General features: G+C 42.8%; 1 protein-coding gene across 1 annotated transcript in view; it reads left to right on the top strand.

The window, feature by feature from the left end:
* The window catches only part of LOC306699215 (protein kinase C-binding protein NELL1-like), a gene marked incomplete at both ends in the record, with an annotated part of 218,421 nt that overhangs the window by 55,044 nt on the left and 144,897 nt on the right, over positions 1-18,480 (top strand). Inside the window, 1 exon segment of the mRNA XM_079163758.1 lies at positions 12,996-13,092. Coding sequence (XP_079019884.1) covers positions 12,996-13,092 — 97 coding nt within the window.

Raw genomic sequence — 18,480 nt, 5'->3', positions numbered from 1 at the left:
ACAGGAATACGTTTTTCACCAACACTACAAATCTAAAGCCCCGTTAGCACCCACAGGACACAAATAGCTTTTCTCAGAGCCTTAGCTTAGTGGTGAGCCTTAAATATATATTTTATCCTGGGGGTGGTACTAGAGGAAAGGTCACATGGTCAATAAAATAAAACCTCCTAAAGCGTTTTAAATGTGCTCAGCAAGCTCTGTAATCTGCTAATTAGATACTGTATCGAGAGGATAACGCTGACGTTTCTGCTCTGCCAGTGGCCACTGGCCTGACAGAGGCAAGTTCATTAAACATACAAAAATGGAAAGGGTTCATCCTCTGGGGAGAATGTAAATCTGTAAAATGTTACTAGACGTTTCCTTTTTAACAGCATTCGAGTCTTTCTTGGCAGATTGAATTCCAGAGTCGTCATGGAGACGACTCTGGAGAAAATTGGTATCCAGTCGTTAAGCTCATCCATAGGTCATGCTTTGACACGGATTAGTGCCAAGTATCCAGCAGCGATGACACATTCATGAACACAAAACACACTATCCCTAATTACGGATTAACAGAAGGAATACATTATTAATTATCTGTGTTGTGTCACTGAGGTATGTTGTCTGTCTTTAACCTACAGCGAGACAAAAGCAGAATTCGATTTAACGGTAGATAAGAGTCTGGGACAAAGAGGAAGAAGAGGATGGAGATTAGAACAAAGATCTGAGAAGCCAGTGGTCATGAAGTGAGGAAGAGCTCAGTTCAGTGCTGTCAATTTGGCAGACGCACATTGCCACAATGAAAGTCGGGTGGGGCAAGAAATGCAAGCAGTCAGACGATCAGACATGGTATGAACAGACCAACAGTTTACCCAGATTTACAGCTAAAACTGACGGTAAGCTAAATGTTGCTAATAATCCCTAATCGCAGATAAACTGTGTGGTTACAACTATGGAAAGTATGCTAGATCACTTTAAATTAAAATAAGGAAGTCGTCTGTAAACTGTATGTTAACAGCTGACTATTTTGATGATCATTTTCACAATTGTAATACGTCAGAGACATAGAAGGTGTTTTGCTCCAGCCTGGCGTATGTAAGGCTGCAGCTGCTTTGATTATGCTAAATGAACATCATTCTTTTTGTTTATACTCTTGAATTCTCTCTGCTGGAGGTTTTGATTTTGGTTTCACAACAACACACTTCGTACACTCATCAGTGACAAGCTTTACGCGTGGATAAGCTGAATAACACTTGTGCCTCATTTACAATATTTTGTTTGCAGTTTGTTGTCAAGTCGGAGGCTCAGAGAGGCTTTGTGTTGGTCATGACTCACTTTAATAAACGGGTGATTTAATTGACACAATTTCTTTATTTTCTAAGTATTCAAGTTCAAGGCTTTGAAGACACAGATTTATTGATACAGCTCCATTAGCTGAGGTGTCTGAGTCACTGCAGTGGCGGTTATAGAAGGTCTGCATACAGAAGGAGCTTTCTAATACAGAGTAAGGTATAAATATCCCAAGACGAAATCCGTGTCCTGCATCATTTGGGCTAAACAGTGACAAGAGGCCAAGTTTGACCCCAATCAGAACTGATATTTCTTTTGGCAATTTGAAATGTTATGTCTAATTTGACCATTTAGCACCAGCAAATGGTGCATCGTCCCCCCAGGGTTTTCTCTTAGCTGTGTGTTTGGAGTTATCACCACTACATGAGAGCGTCTTGAACCAATCAGATTGCTTGTTTGAAACTGCCTGTTGCACAATGACTGATAGAGGCCAGCGGACACTTGGTTCAGCCACAACTAGAGGAGCAGATGCTTGAACAGCGTGAGGACATGGTAATGAAGAGGCCTTTACGTGGCCTGCATTAACCAGATGCCTGACTCCCAATGTCTGATCTACATTATTCATCTCTTTTGGCCCGTAAATCATTCAGGGATATCAATGTTTCACATGTAGTTGTTGCCCTAGCGAGATGCGTTTGTGGCTGAAAGAGGAGCCATAATTGGTTTCATTAGGAATAAACAGCCACCAGCCATTCTTTTTTATTTATTTTCTTTTTAGCCTCAACTCATTGCCACTCTGAACACATTTTTACAAATCACATTGCAGTGTTTCGGTTATGGCGTGAACACGTGCATTAAGAAGCTCTTTTAAATATTTCAGCTCTCCCTGTTGCCTCTTTCATCCTTTCTCTTTCTGTCTCATGGTGGTTGTGTTGAATAATGTCCTAATTAAGTCTTCAAAAGTGCTGACTATCAGTGTTGATGGCCGTTGTTACACAGAATCTGATAAAAATGGGCACAAACGGAGTTTTTCTGAATATCTGTTCCAGATAATGTGACCTTTTACCTGTTCATCACACGAGCAGCTCAGATCATGGATGGATTACTGAAAACGGGCCTACGGGGCCCAGGCCCCAGGCCCCAGGGCCTAAATCGTCAGCCCAATTCAATTTCATACTCCCTGTTTCTGACTGTCTGCTGCATCTTGAATTGTGTTTCTGCTATTCATCCATGCTGCACATTATGCATATGTTTTCCATTGTGTTTTCCAATGCTGTTAATGTGCACATCGATGACAGGTAGTGGACTGATGGCTCAATGAGCCTTGCCCTCATCTGAAATACATGAAACCCTTTACTACCCCTCTAAATCGTCTGCATTATAAAGATTACATGTATGTATGTATTCTAAATGATGTCTCACAGCTGATGATAGCAGACCTGTTTCACATTCGTGCAGTTTCACAGTCAGATGTACAGTCGGACGTAGGTTATGAAATACCGCCTGTTTTATAACACACTTGGCTAATGAGGCTGGGGGTGGGGCTATCGGGAGCCCTCCACCTTAAAGAGCTCGTGATGATTAGGCTCATACCGCTTTTGTGTCCAGCAGCCAGAAAATGACATTCTGCTTTGCTCATTAAAAAAGCCAGTGAGCTGGAAGGTACATTCTTTTTCTTCTTCTCTTTTTTCACCTGCTAAGCAGCTCATCAGCCTGGTCAAAACTATCATAAAGACAAGAATAAGGCTGTTACACCTGAGTGGAACATTACAGTAATGATGAAGTTGCAGTGATGCTGAATTTAGTCCACGTGTCTTCTTTCATGCGTCGTAGATTTTTTGCCAATCCATGATATATCCTAATGTTTTAAAGGGGACTTATCATGAACAACTCACGTTTTCAGTGCTTGTGCACATAATGGATCGCGTACCAACCTACGAACTGTGAAATGAGACAACCCATGTCCCCTTTAATATATGTTATTAGATGTAGTGTCATGCATGGGCAGGTTTGAGTCATAGTTAAGCCCAACTGAGCAATTCAGGTGTAGCATTTTAATTTCCTGTGAAGGGCAGTGCCAGTGTTATTCAGCAGAGCAGCGAGCATTCATTATTTCATTACCCGATCATTGAGCCCCCTCTAAGTAAGGGTGCGCTGCACACACAATGATAATGAGTTGCGATCGGGTTAATAAAGCCACATGATGCTTTAAGTAACCTTGACAATTTGTACCTTGTCCTTGGCACGCGTTGGGCCCGAGCTACAGTTGTTATCTCTGACCGGGTGGTTGTATTGTCACAGCTGCACAATGAAAGCACAGAGAAAATGATATGTGGCCCGTGGGTCTCTAATCAATGGGGCAACTCCAGCAGAATAAACCACATTTAGATCAATGGGGGGCTGCAGTTCCAGTGCAGCAGCTGATACAGGTCTCTCAGAGTAATTACTCCTCCTGCCTTAGCCAGCCTAATGAAGGAACATTTTAAATGTCAATGAGTGGTGCTGGTAGCTTTTTTCCCTCCAATTATTGTTCTACACACAAACCTCGACCATCTGACTGGGTTTTTCAATCAGTGTTGCAAGCCTGTCGCGCCACTGATGCAACTGTTGATTCCCATTATTTTCCATCAGGTTGCCTTTTCACCTTTTCGACATTGATTTAAAGGGTGAACTGGTAATAACTATGTGAATCTGGTGCTAATCAACTTGGGTATTTTTCCATTGTGCCTTACACTAATAATATTTTTTGCTTTTGTATTATTTTGTGTGGCTCTTTGCCTTTTATTGATAGCAAGACGGAGAGGAAACATGGGGAGACAGATAGGAGCTCTTTAACTAGACGGCGTGTTTCTACTGCATGATTCTGAACTGTTTGGTCAAGTTAAATGACAGTCACTGGTTCCGGCCGATCGGCTGGAAATTTGCCAATTTCGAAAGGCAGCTGATCGATTGGTGCGCCTCTACCTATTGGCCCTAAACATAGTCATTGTATTGTAAATCCTGTACAAGAGATTGGGCATACTTGGCTGAAGGGTGACATGCAACACAGATCCCCTTTTAGATTCAAACTGGGGACATGGCGGTGTAGTAGTGTGTTGTTTTGTCTATGTAGTTCCTTATGTTCCTGCTCTGCCGTAGACGGTCATAATCTGTGAGACAAACTCCTTCTGCCATCATTAGCCCTGCCTGAGCCTCCATCATTCAGCTGCTCAAGTATTTGACTTTGTTTTCAGGGGCAGATTTGAGGCGGTTAGTCCTCCCTAATAGCCTGCTTGTGTCCGCTGTTCACTGCAGTCTTGTGTTAGGTGTGATCGAGTGTGTCATTACTGCAGCCTCCCTGCGTCCAGCTCAGCAGGGTCCAACCCGTACCATGCTGGCAGACGCCCCAGCTCGGGCCCCTGGTGGCAGTGAGGAGGAGGAGGAGGAGGAGTAAGACAGGGGGAGCTTCCTGCGCCAAGGAGACCCAGGGGACGCACACACATGCATCCACAAGCGTATACTATACCTATACCTGTTTTTTTTTTTTGTTCCCCGGAATATGTCTGCAGCTACTGTAGTCGCGTCTTATCAGTAAAGGACAGGAGCTTCTGTCAACAGATAAGGTCATTGTCGAGGTGAAGTTATTACAGATATCTGAGACAGAGAGGAAGCAGGCGTACAGTTCTTCTGGGAATTGGGTGACAAAGCCAGATTAGACTATCTTCATCTACATACTGTAGGTAGAACCAGTCCTATCCCCTGCACCAAGTAAAGGAATGTGGGTCATTTTATCCATTAAACATGATACATCTGCCATGTTATTAGGATATGCTCTAGTTTCAGGCAATAGTTTCCTCGCCTTTTTCAGTGGGGGTGCTCTAGTTATTCTCCATTAGTTTGACTTTTTCTGCTTTCGGGTTGTTTTGCATTACGTATTGCCAAGATGTTTGAAAAATACATAAATTCAATGTTGCCCAAATTCCATCCATAAAGGATTTCATTTCTACTGAAAGACGACTAAAGACTGGATTTTACAATAAATGGGAGTATCCACTCAAATCTCAATATTGCCATCTCAGAGCATAATGCCAAGGTCTTTCAACCACTGTGGGTGGCAGAGCTCCAGTTTGTGTGGAGCTGGTACAATTCAATTCATTCGCAGCACTTAAAGAAGCATGAGAGAGACTGACAGATGCCCTTTTAGAAGTAGATGCCGCAGAGCTGCAGTGACAGCTGCCTGAATATACAGCAGTGCTGCCACTGAAGTCAAGAAAAGACGAGAGTAAGAAAGAACACCAGCACAGCATTACTCCACTCCAACAAAATGTATCCTCTTCATGTTAGTTATATTTATTGGAATCATTTTTATTTTGAAAATAATTCTGTTTCGTAGCCTCTGCATAAATGTAGATCCATTTCTTCCATCCTTTATTTATCTTTCTCCCCACGTCTCTTATATTAGCTTATATAGCAAAAACAAGCCCTAATGATATCCTTGAGCTTGAAATACATGAACTTTGCCTGCTGTTACATTTGAAAGTCAAGAGCATGCACCCCACTGTAAATTGGACTTTGGATAAACCTCCCCAAATGTCTTAATTCGCTCAGAAACCTGGCTATTAAATCTATTATCTTTTGATTAGATTCATAAAACGTATCAGTTATGCTGCCTTCAGGTGACTGCAGGGATTTAATGAACTGAAGGAGGTTTTTACACAGTATTACACAACCATGAACAACAAATACCATAATCATTTAAAGGTAAATGCAGACTGCTTTAACGACATCTGCATTAAATGCTACTACTACTGGTTGGAGAGGGCCAATAATTGGCGTTGCTCAACCGATTGGCCCCATTTGAATGAACACTTCATCTCAAAGCGCCTCTCAAGCTTCAAGGTTAGGAAAATAAAACATCACACTGTCTTTGTCACTTAACAACTACATCCGGTTTGTTTGTTTTGCAAAAAATGCATTTAAAGAAATATAAGAGGCTTACTCATTTTGTTTCTCGCAGCTCAGGAAATTTGAACCGGTTCTCATTTTCGACTCGTCACATACAGACGTTTGGTCAAGACCCTTTGCGTCACTTTCTAAAGAACTGGTTAGACTCCTCTACAGTCGTAGTAAACAGGTGGCTAAAGTTGTGAATTTTGATTAAAACACTTGGTTATGTGCATGCAACAAAACCGCTTAGTTCAGGTATCTCACGCCAACGGCCACCACAACTCACCTGTATTTGAAGCCCTGCAATTGAGACCGGGCTGGAAATTGTTATTTTCTGTGCTTCACGACAAAAGGACAAAGCAATATATATATATATATATAGAAAAGTAAAACACAAAATATACCTGAAATCCAGTTAAAAGATAATGGTTAAAAGCCCAATGCAGAAAATGTAGTACTGTACATCCATGTGTCCGGACATTAGCATGCTGTCTTTACAGCAGTGTCTGATGCACTGTAATTCTGCTCAACACCTAGAATAACACATACTGTGGCTGTAATGCTGATGAAGGGCTATATACTGCGTGACACCTCTGCCACTGCTGTCAGAGAGGTGTTACCTAGGCGTGTAATTATGCACAAGCATTCCCCGGTGATGCCAGACCTGTTTACTATCCCTCACAATCTGTTCTGTAACATCCCCACTACTATATATGAAGGTGTAAGTGAGTTGAGGATAAAGCTTTTTCTGTCAAATGTAATGGTTGCGCTCCCTGGTTACAAATTTCACTGGATTTTGATCTTTCCACTATGATGCTGATGATTGAAAGTCATTGTAACTATATGTAGATAGGCACATTTATTAGTATAACAAAAGAATATACAGTATGTTATCATAAGGAAAGTGCTGACCAGTAGCTCTCTCTGTGCAGAAGAGTAGATTCACATGTAAATGAGCCGGAATTAATATCCAATCTCAGTAAATGGACTGTAGCTGAGAATCAACCCAATTATTATGACCGCATTATAATTAGTAGAGCATAATCTGTATTCACAAAGGAACGGTTGTCTAATGGTAATGATTGCACATTTTGTTAACACTATATCCTCACTATTTCTGTCCACATTTGAACTAGTTGTCGGGTATTATGTGCTTTAGATTGTGTGCTACACCTGAGTGGTATCCTGATGCATGATGTAGCCATTTTCTGTTGGCACCTACTGACACAGAACTAAAGCCAAGTGAAGATAACGTATACAGCCTCGCTGGGCTTTAGGGGCCTCCACCAGCAGTAGTATCTGCTGCTGCTTCAAGATGACAAAGAACAAAGCCCCCCCCCCCCCCTCATCCAGAGAATTAGGACATATGGGAGAAAGATGAAACTGTGAACGGGTAAAATCAAACAACACTGGCTATCCATTCCTAAATGTTTTTTTTCCGAGAAGATTTGGGAGGAAACACTTTTCTTCTTTTCTAGTTTTTTCCAGTCGGACACAGAAGCACTCCAGACAATTGCAAAGCAGAGAGTGTCTATGTCGCCATGCAACTCCCAGTCTTTGATGCTTGAAATGCCACCAATGTAATGGTGTTACAAATAGGGTTGGGTTTCGTTTGCCGCATCATTTTAGATTCAGTTCAAAGTAGAACCAAATCACACAACCTATGTTAACCTCTTGTCTTTTTTTATACAGGCATGAAGTTGATTGAATGTTTTGTCAGGTCGTTTATCTTTTCTCAGTTTTCTTGTACAAAAGTTCTAAGTACAAAACGTTCGGGTCGTCATAAAGGCCCCCCTCAGACCTGGCACTAACATGCGTCTCGAGTGACCCTAACACAAGATTTAAGCACGGGTGTGAATGCACCCAGGATGCATTGATGATACATTGAGATCCGATCGCTCAGGCTACATTCTGCAACACAGTCTCAACTAAATGCTTCAAATACCGCAGCTTTGTCGGTGAAGCTCTACGTGGTTTCGTTGTGCCTACACTTTATGAAGGCAGGCTAATAAAACAACGGGAAACACTTTATTACTTCCACATTATGAACAGCAGGGGATAGCAGCCTCTGACCTTTCACAATAAAAGCCCTAGACCTATCGGGCTAAACTGCATCAATAGTCAACACAACAAAAAAGCTTAGTACATATAGTAGCTTGATAGCATGTTATTGGTTGTGTTGTTGGTGTTTTGGTTCTGGTGCTTTGCACAGATCTGACAACCGCCCGCCCACTCACTCTAATCCTCTGAAGCTCTGTACCGATACGGAGGCCCCAGGGGACCGCCGGTAGGCAATAACCTGATATTTCTATGTTCATAGCATGTACCCATGTAGCATGTATTACTACTGCTGTCTCCTGCTGGTTAAAACCGACAAGCATTTGGTCTTTTCAAACGGAAATCATGTAGGCCACATGTTCAATTGCATATAAAGCCGGGAAGTGAGATCAGTGGTCACTCAAGACGCATGTAGACACACATTCTCATGCCAGGATTGAACTGACGGGTTAGAACATGTCCGCTTGTGATCAGATCAGCTAAGATGCAAGTTAAAGCCAGGTCTGAACATGGCTATAGTCCCATCGCAAATATTTTTGTCCTTAAAAATCTTATGACTTAGATGTAATGTTCAGTTCTTAAATGTGTTTAATTTATTAAAGTGTGTTAATCTAAATTCGGTGCCGTGGAACCCCAATCCCAGTAGCACACACCGTAAGATCATTTGACAGCATGTGGGACGCTTTTTCTTTTTTAGCTTCCTGTCGCGTAACCACTAGTAATCTCCCACCCGCCTTCAGTGACGTGACATATCTCAACCTGTGCTTTTGGCAGAGGATGAACGCGAGAGCTTTGAGACTTTTGTCCCACGGTGAGACAAGTGATTCAAAAGGGACTTTTGATTTCTGAATTCTGTCTTCCTCTCTCAGACACAGACATGACAGCAAATGTCTCAAGCTCAACTAGTGGAAAATTGGAAGTGGTCTGGAGTTTACTGTGGCCGACAGATATTGGCAGAGCAAATAATGGAGCCTGTGATTGAGATTGTTCTCTTGAAGGCTAGCCATGAAGGCTGCCAAAGAGCTAAATATTGTGTCTCACTTTTGAAGACGAAAGCTGTCGGTTTACGAAATGTTCTGATGTGTAATCCTTAAATTAGATGGACATGGCTTTTGATGGCATTAGTGGCTTTCTTCTGTGTTTATTAAGTCGTTTCAATATATTTGCTCTTATCACTGGCTTAAAGACAAACTTGGGAAATAGCCAGCTAGTAGAGCTAAAATCCTGACAGCCCCTGATTAATAAATGTAGTTTATTCTATCCAGTCAGTAAATTGGAGGAAATGATGTGGCCTGGCAGCTTATTGAAGTGTACCGTCAACAAAATACGTGTTAAGTCGTAAGATGTGGATTTATACAGTCTCAACCATGCGACGCTTCCACCTCTCGATCTGGCCGTAATGCAGCAGTTTCCACATCTCAGGGTTTTCTCTTTGCTTCAGCCTCCATTCACATGAATGATGGGCGAGTCGCACCACACCTGCCTGGTTCGCTCTTCTGTCTCGAGATGTGGGTCTCTCTTTCTCTCTCGCTCACAGCCACATACACGCCGATAAAGGTGAAGGAGGTGCCGTGTAAAAGTGGAGCAGTGTTGCCCTATTTTACTGGTTAAGGATGAAGTGATGAGTCTGGTTCATGGGGCTCCACTGTATCTTGTATTCCCTGCAAGACTCTCCGTGTCCAACAAGCTTTTATTGATGTTCTTTCGACTGTGCAGTAGATGGCTGCTAAGGGATTTGGCAAAGCAGAGTACCACCGTTAAGCCCACATTAAAGTTATAATCCCGAAGATTTCGGTCTTGGTTGACTTGGTGACATCTTTGGTTACCGGTAGAGACAGCAGATGTGGTTTAATACTACAGGTCCTAGAAATCTGGGGGGGGAGGGGCAAACACGTGTTGAGCCACTATTTTGCCAGTAATACAACACAAAAGCAACTGGTGTATCTGTTTCCAAATGTTATGTTAATTAAGACATCAGTCAATAATTGGCTTTGTTCCATCAAGCCGTGAGCTACTGTGCTCTGATTTCATGTTGCACACGGCACAAGCAGTTTAGCACACAACTGTAGAGCATGGCGATAGGCCTGTCACAATAATTACTATATCGACTCATCGTACAATAAATGGATACTTACTGTACAATAAATGCACACGGCCTCAATATTTCTTACGTTATCGACCTAACTTACGACATATATAGCCATGACCTCGATCATTTTTACGTTACCAACTTATCGTACAATACATGATAACGACCTCGATAATTCTGAAGTTATATGACCTCAATCATTTTTACGTTAATCGTCTTGTGGTACGATATATGGGCATTGCGCATTGTCGTGATTGCACATTCTCGTGTTTTGGTTGTGTGTCGTCCAGCAAATGTAGTTATCCTCACAGGCCTACATGGTGGAATTAGTGACATTGCTGGGGAGTTGCCTGCAGCTCTTAATCTAGCTCACTGTTGTTGCTCTAACATGTTCCATTACTCCCTGTGATATTTGAAACTGATCCCTTGTTGAACAGAAAAAAGGCCAAAACGTCCTGTTTTGTAGAGGCACTAACCTCGGTGACAAATTGATTGCATTTCCTGTGGAAGGCTCCAGAATAATAGCCACCCTGTGTTTTCGCTAAATGAATGCTTTTAATGTGAACACGCAGCAGTAGGAAATGTTAAGTTAGCATTGAGTGGTAACTTAATACAGCTCTGATACGGCAGTGGGAGAGCGGGCAGTTAACAGTGAGGCTGATATCAATGACATAAAATGACAAAGAGTAATGCTGAATGAGATGGCTTGTCATTTCCTGTGAATCCCTCACGCACAGGCAGGCAATTTTTAAAATTTAATGGCTCTGTTCTGTGTTGTAAACTGTAGCTATTATTCATTGAATCCTGCACCTTGGCGATAGAAGAGCTCTGTTAATCACACGGTACAGTATGTTGACTGGTGAATGTCCTCTACAATTAGCTGTTGATGGCTGCAGCCTGTGGTGTCAGACCATGCAAATATGTCCGCGAGCGCGTCGCTCTTCTAATTGGCATTGCTGCTCTCGCCAATGTTCCCCGCGTGAAACTCCCAGTCTTCACTGCTGCTGAGCTGCTGACAAGAGGGGAAGGTGAGGGAGGCAAAGACAGTGAGGTAGGGGAGACAAAATAGAGTATAATCACATGACCTCTGCATTCTCTACCGCAGTGACAGCCAGCCCAGCAGGTGGGAAATCAGACAGCTACAGCATAAACAGCATTGCTGCACTGCAGCACTTACAATATACATGGAGCACAACAAATGAACATGCTGCTATTTTGATCATGTAAATTATAGCAATAAAAGAACATTATTTATAAAATGCATTCATAAAAGTAACAGACCTATAATTAGTGATGTGTGGCTGTGGCATTGTTGTTGTTTTTTACTCTTATAAGCATGAAAGAGACGAGCTGTGACTCAGATGACAAATTCTGTTGCTGTTTTGTACTTGATACATTCTGTCACTGGAGGAAAAATGCTTTTTTTTATAGTGTTAAAGATAGAGGCTGATGATCTTCACTGTGAAGTCAAGTCTTATTAGATCAGGATTGTATCTCATGTCTCAAGATTGAATTTGTGACAGTTGAAATGAGAGTAGAAATGTTACAATTCCATACATTTAAATGGGAATTAAAGCTGCATTAGATCAGAACTTCAGCTCAGACTCCAGCTTGTTGCAATAAATGGTTCAAATCTATAACGAGAGTGTTCCTGACTGAATGTCACTTAAAGTACAAATGCAGCAGAAACACAAGGCCATAGAGGTCTCCTGATGGAGCTCATTTTCCTTTTACCTGTCCAATGTGACGCAGGCATTGTAGTCATGATTGAAGCCCCTTTCGCTTAGAGAAATGTCTCTTCTCCACTTTGTGCCGGGCAGGTAGTTTGTTTTGAGCTGCCCATGGTTTTAAGGTGGTGGGGGGGCCATTAGTAGTCAACCATATGTGCAGGCAAATCAAAAACAAAAAGCTGACAAAACCTTTGAAAGCTGCAGAGCTGCAGGGATTAGCAGCCCTAGCCTTTCACATCACAGGAAGTCGTTTCATTCGGTGTTAATAACAGAAAATGCTGCTTAATGGAGCTGTAAGTATGAGCATGAAAAAGACTGAATTTTAAAGTTAGTGAATGGGATCGGTTCCGTTATATATCAAGACCAATCACCCGCCCAGCTGCTTGACCTTTCTGTCTTTTCCGTTTTAGAAACAACCCCCACAACTAAAAAACTGGAGTTTTTTTTACTTTTAGCCACACAAGAAATCAGCTTGCTACTTGTAGCTCTCAGGCAGGAGGTTTTCTCCACCTCCTACTACTAATAGAGGGAGGAGAAAATATGACAAATCGTTCTTTGACATCCTGACAGAGGCCCACCGGAGCTAACGACGAGGATGTTTGCCTCGCCGATGCCAAAGCCTGTTTGTGTCCGTCTGGAGTCGGACTGTTAATCCAGCTTACATACAGGTCCAGATATCAATACCGTGTTAGGGGGCCACGGGGCGAGACTGGCTGTCATGCTCGAGGAGAGCAGCCTCTGCGCTACACTCAACTGCTTCCCATGAAGGGAGAGGGAGGGCGTGAGGGAGCACACAGCCTGTTGGATTTACTATTCAGCTGTATTGGATCAGTGCTACCGCCAGACCAGGACAAAAAGGGAAACGTGTTTATGCCCGTGTCGTTATCCTAACCAAGCATTCCCTTCTGATTTGTCATTGGCAGGATTTATGAGCGGGTTATAGACCCTCCTCAGATGGAGCTCACCCCGGGCAGCGGAGTGTGGCTCGGCCAGCACAGCCACAAGCACGGCCTGTTCAAGGTAAGACCGATACACACATGCACCTCCTTCACGCACCTGAACGTGCTTCGCATTCGAGATCGCCTGGTGTAATTGGCGTGGGGGGGGGTGGGTGAGGCGGCCAAGTGGCAGATACAAGGAAGAAGTACTGAGGGCCCTCAGAGGAACCAGAAGAAGCTCAGTGTATGCTTTGGAACGCTTATTCCCCGAGCCCGTTACAAAGTTGTCAATTTTGAATCACCGCTCTTTTTCTCAGGCTCCTGCAGGTGTTCACGTCAGTGACGGGATGTGGTTGAGTGTCACCAAGACATGCACATACTCTCGATAGTCCCGCCTCTCCCGCCCACCCACCGTGCAATCAATGGGCCTTTTTTTTTTCTTTGATCTAACATCTATGTAATATTGATTAGCAACCAGACCCTACTGTAGTGTAAATACTTTCTCCCCCTTATGCTTGACAGTATCGCTGCTGCACATCAGCCCGCTTTCCCTCCTCCCTCCACCTCCTCCTCCTCCTCTTCCTCCTCCTCCTCCTCCATCCCCTTTCGCTGCGAGGCTTCAAGAAGCTCCTTCTTCTTGAGGGAAGCTCTTTTCTTGAAAGACGCAGCTCCATCAGCCAGTTCCCTATACCGCAGTCGGCTTAGTGCTCAGAGTCTACCCTCCATGTGCAGGGAGCGCTCAAAAGTGTTTGTCAGCAGCAGAGACAGATGGTGTGGAAGTGCGTGGGCTTGTGTGAAGTGACGGAGTCCCTTCAGGTTTATGCCGGGATGAGTTGGAATGCTCGCTGACAGGTGCAGTTGTAAAATATTGAATCAAGGACCTGTTGCACATTGTATCAGAGGGGCCATTTAGAGCTACACCCTTTTTAGCAACAGTAACCTAATTATCGCCTGCTGTTGCTCATGCATATTCATGAGACAACATATTTCAGAATTTCATGCACGGCAAGAAGTTTCCAGAAAAAGAAACTTGGGTATGGTTTGTGAATTCCATGTGTGCTTGTCCACATATATCTCAAAATAATCCATGAGTTCTAGTGAATGGTTTTGGCTCCAATCAGGTCTTGGTAAGTTATCCTACTAGCTAGCTACAAAGCTACATTTCAGCTTGAGACTGCTGTTAAAATTGTGTGTCTACTTTGCAACGTGTAAGATTTGGCAATACTTTCAGTTTAAAACATAAAAGATAACAAACATTATCAACAGGGTTTGAAGAAGTAACATTTTTGACATTATGCCAAATATGCAACTATGTTGTTTGCTCGTTTCTGCCACTTTGGATTTAATCCAATAAGCAAACTTTTTAAAACATACAGAGTAGCACAAACACACAGATGGCTACCGTGAACAATCGTATCCTTGCCCTGCTGTTAGTAAGCGGTTGGCTTTTATATATTTATCTTTTTTAACTGGTGACTGTCAATTTAGATAGTATGGTGCCAGTAGTGGAGGTGAAATGCCCCCCCCCCCCCCCCCCCCCCCCCCCCCCCCATTTCTTTGGAAGAGTTGGCCAGGTACTGCACTTTGCACCCTTTTAATAAACGAGAAGGTTTGACAAAAACGTACTAAAATCCTCCTTATTTCCCAGTCTCTAATTAGCTTAGCTTAGCATAAAGACTGAAAGCAGGGGGACACACCGAGCTCGGCTTTCTCCAATGATCAATACGCCTACAACCACCTTGAAAACAAATTAACACCTTCTATCTCGTGTGCTCAATCTGCACACAAACAGAAATTAAAAAATAACAAGTGGTGGCTTAAGGCTTGAGTTATGTGCTATAATTATTTCTTGGCAAACAGTGGCCAGGCGTATTGTGCAGTGCTCTTAGGAACACACACACACATACAAACAAAGAGAGGAACAGATATGGACAGAGACCAAAGATATTGTCATACTTCTTTCTGTTCCCTTCAGTCTTTCTCACCTGCTCCCATCTACCTGCTAAAGATGAGGGGATAAATAGAGGCTACTTTCGTCTTGTTGTGTCTAAAGCCAAGAAGGCTGGAGGGCATGTTGGGTAACGAGAGAAAAGAATAAAGAGGCAAGAGGCGAAAGAAGTAACACTGCAGATGGAGATAGGTGGTGAAATAAAGCTGCAGCTGTAATCTATCCCATTCAGGACTCGGGAGTGGGGATAATGATACAATGAGCTAACTAGGCCTTTAATAACACATATTGAGCCTTTCGCAGTGGCTCGAGACGCCCCTCGTCCTTGCGCCGTTTCCTCCCGGGAGCCTCTCCATCTGAAGGAGGAACTGTAATAAATTATCTTTATCTAGAATCCATTGTGCCAAGGATGCTGACTCCTCAGGGACACCGCCGGCTCGTTTGGAACCGGTGCTTTTGTGAACGGCTCGGTGTTTCATGCACCATGGGATGATAATGAATCTACTACGGACAATGACAGAAAGCTTCGACGCGTTACATAAGGCAGGGTGATGAAGGAAAAGCCAAAACCTGGACATGAGCGATTCCGAGCTTAGATCTCTCACTCAGTCTGTCCTCTACTCTCCCTGTGGCTGTCTTCTGTCTCCTCTGTTTCCTCTGTTGTTTTAATTAGTTTGTTTTCGCTTTTGTTCATGTCTTTGTTCTTTCTTTCTTTTTTTTTTTCAGAGTTGTACCACCCACAGCATAATCTCCTCCATACCTGGTGTTCAAACCTACATCAGTAGCAATACACTGCAGTCTTGGGTTAATAACTTTATTTCTAAAGTAAAAAGGAAACTCATTGGATGAACTGGAAACATCAGCATATTCTAGAATGAATTTCAAATTCTTTATTCAGAGCTAAACTTTAAAAATGCTGTATGTTTTCCCATTGATGCTGTGAGACTCCTTCTTTACAGTGGTACCCAAGTATTAACCCCTGAATGTACAGTAGGTGGAGGATTGGAGCTTTTGTATACATGCTTGAATCACTTATATTTTCATTGAATGTATATTTGTTGTTTATACCTGGATGTTTTATACATCTGTTCCCTCAAGGATGACTAAATAAGACTCAATTCTTCTTTCGTTTCAGAAGAAGCACATTGTTGGCTCATTATTAGCTTGTGGATTATAGTCTGAACTCTTATAAAGAGCTTATGCTTTAATTTCAAGTTTCTATCCTTGTTATAGGATGTCTTTGCAGTAGTGCATAGGCTGAGTGCCTAAGCTACACAGTGAATGACCAGATGTCAACTGGAATAAAAGTGTGCAGCTGTTTTAATCACATTTTTAATTGCAGTTTGAACAATATTGCAGGAAGTAAACCAAAACGTAGGCTGCTTGCGGGGGCTTTTGTCGATTTGGACACAGGCCAAACGGACTATGGCTTGGGAAAACGCCCTAAGCTCAGCTGCTTATAATGTGCGTTATTGATCGGTAAATGTTCTATTTGTTTTTGTTTACTTCCTGCTGTAGCAGTGCGACTAACCAATAACAGCCCACCTCAAAACAAAACAGTGTGTTTTTGTAATTCAAGTAAAAATCAGCAATCTCTACTTGTTGTTTGCGGTGCGTTTAAGCCCCTAATGTCTGCATGTTGAGTTTTTTGACACTTTATTGCGACAATCCCTCACCGACACAGAGGTCAAAGTATGTTGCACGCAGGCCGAGCTGAATCATTATCGTCCATCGAGACGTTGTGTATTGCATAGAAATAGCTGGAAATAGCTGTCAAATGGAGCGCGGAGATGTGGAAAAGGTAAATTCTTTGTCATCATTACCATCTCTCTCTCTCTCTCTCTCTCTCTCTCTCTCTCTCTCTCTCTCTCTCTGCTCAGCTGCCTTCTTTCTCTCCCCTCTCATTCTTGTTAATGAGTGTTGTTGATGCTGCTTTAGTCCTGGGAGTTGAACCACAGGTGGAAGTTAAGTTTTCAGACCCGGCTAGACCAAGGAAAGGTCATGTTGTGCATGATCTAATTGAGAAAATAGAATCACCGGATAAAGCTTTACCCAGGATAATAAACTTCTGTCAATGTTGCCTGTAGGCGAAGTGTATATGCCCGGCCCATTATTACTATAATAAACAAGCTAACTGGGAATTATGACTGTGCAAGCGAGCAGACAAGCCAAGTGAAGGTAATTTTATCAGCAATAAGGGTCAGTGAACTTGTGAGCGTTTGGGGACACAAAGAAGCAAATGATGCATAATCCGCACATAACAACACACACACACATTTGCAATACTTGTGAGGACCCTCGTTGGATGTATCCATTCCCTTATCCCAGCATGAACCATAACCAAACCATAAACCAATGCTAATTTTAATATTTTTAACAGTACTAAAACATCTGTATTAATTCATGTGTATACACACACATTTTGCATTAAGTCAAGACTACAACGAGACATAAGTATTTGGAAAGTGACGCGTTTTGAATTGCTCTGTCTCTATAGTGCTAACTTTACTTTGATTATCTTCACACACACATCAGATGAACAGTGTAGGAACTGTAGCGCTTTTTATTCATATCTCTCAACGGGATGCTATGTATCTGTGTGGAGGAAACTCACATTCACTGTTTATCCCTAGATCGTCCTAAAATTAGATAGTGTGGGGACAATTTATAAAAAAAGGCAGCTAGTCACACACTATGTGGATGTGAACGCCCTCAAACTTCCTCAAGGCTGCACTCATTCACCTTTTGGCCACTGAGGCAGATGAAGTTGGCGCACCACCCACTCAATTTATTGCCTTGGAAAGTTGCTCTCCTTCCTCCCGCCGGAGCCCCGACTGCAGGGCGAAGGCGGCAGCGAAGCCGGATCTGGGTCTGTCCGCAGTAGGCTGGCCGCTGCCGGAGGCCTCGCTGGAGTCAGAGCTAAAGTCTCTGGTGAAGCCGCGCCATCTCGTCTGATTTCTCGCACAATCCGACTCGGTGACACCGATGACAAGCATGAAGAATTACTATATAGAAATTTCTAATCATCCTGCTGATTGTCTTGTTTACTCATGTAGGTCATAGAGAGGCATCATTATTACATGTAGACTGTTTCATAACCCTAACCCTAATAGTAACTTTAAACAATACATCAAGGAGACATTGAAGTCATCCTGATGAAAATAAGTGCATAATATTCTGTCTTTTAGCTCTGGTTTGGGCTCTACCGAGTTTCTTAAGAGAAAAAAGGCTTTTTTTTTGCTGCTAGCTAGTCACTGGTTTAGTCTGTCTGCCGTTTGGTGCAGGCAGTTAGGATACACCGGATTTAAAGGTGTGCCTTCTGATGAATGCAGTGAAGCTGAACCACATAACAAACCCCCGAACTAAGAGTTAATATAGGCTTTAAAAATCTCTGTAGCCGCAGAGTTGGTCTCTGTGGCGTCATCACTTTTAGAGACCTCCTTCCTATTAACTGCGGTCCCTCATTTCATTGTTGCCATAAAAATATTGATTAGTGCACCTTTAAAGCTGAAAGTCAGCACT

Source organism: Pholis gunnellus, assembly GCF_910591455.1.
Source record: "Pholis gunnellus genome assembly, chromosome: 1".
Classification (NCBI taxonomy): Eukaryota; Metazoa; Chordata; class Actinopteri; order Perciformes; family Pholidae; genus Pholis; species Pholis gunnellus.
The sequence above is the reverse complement of the archived record's forward strand: the minus strand, read 5'-3'. Positions and strand labels throughout refer to the sequence as shown.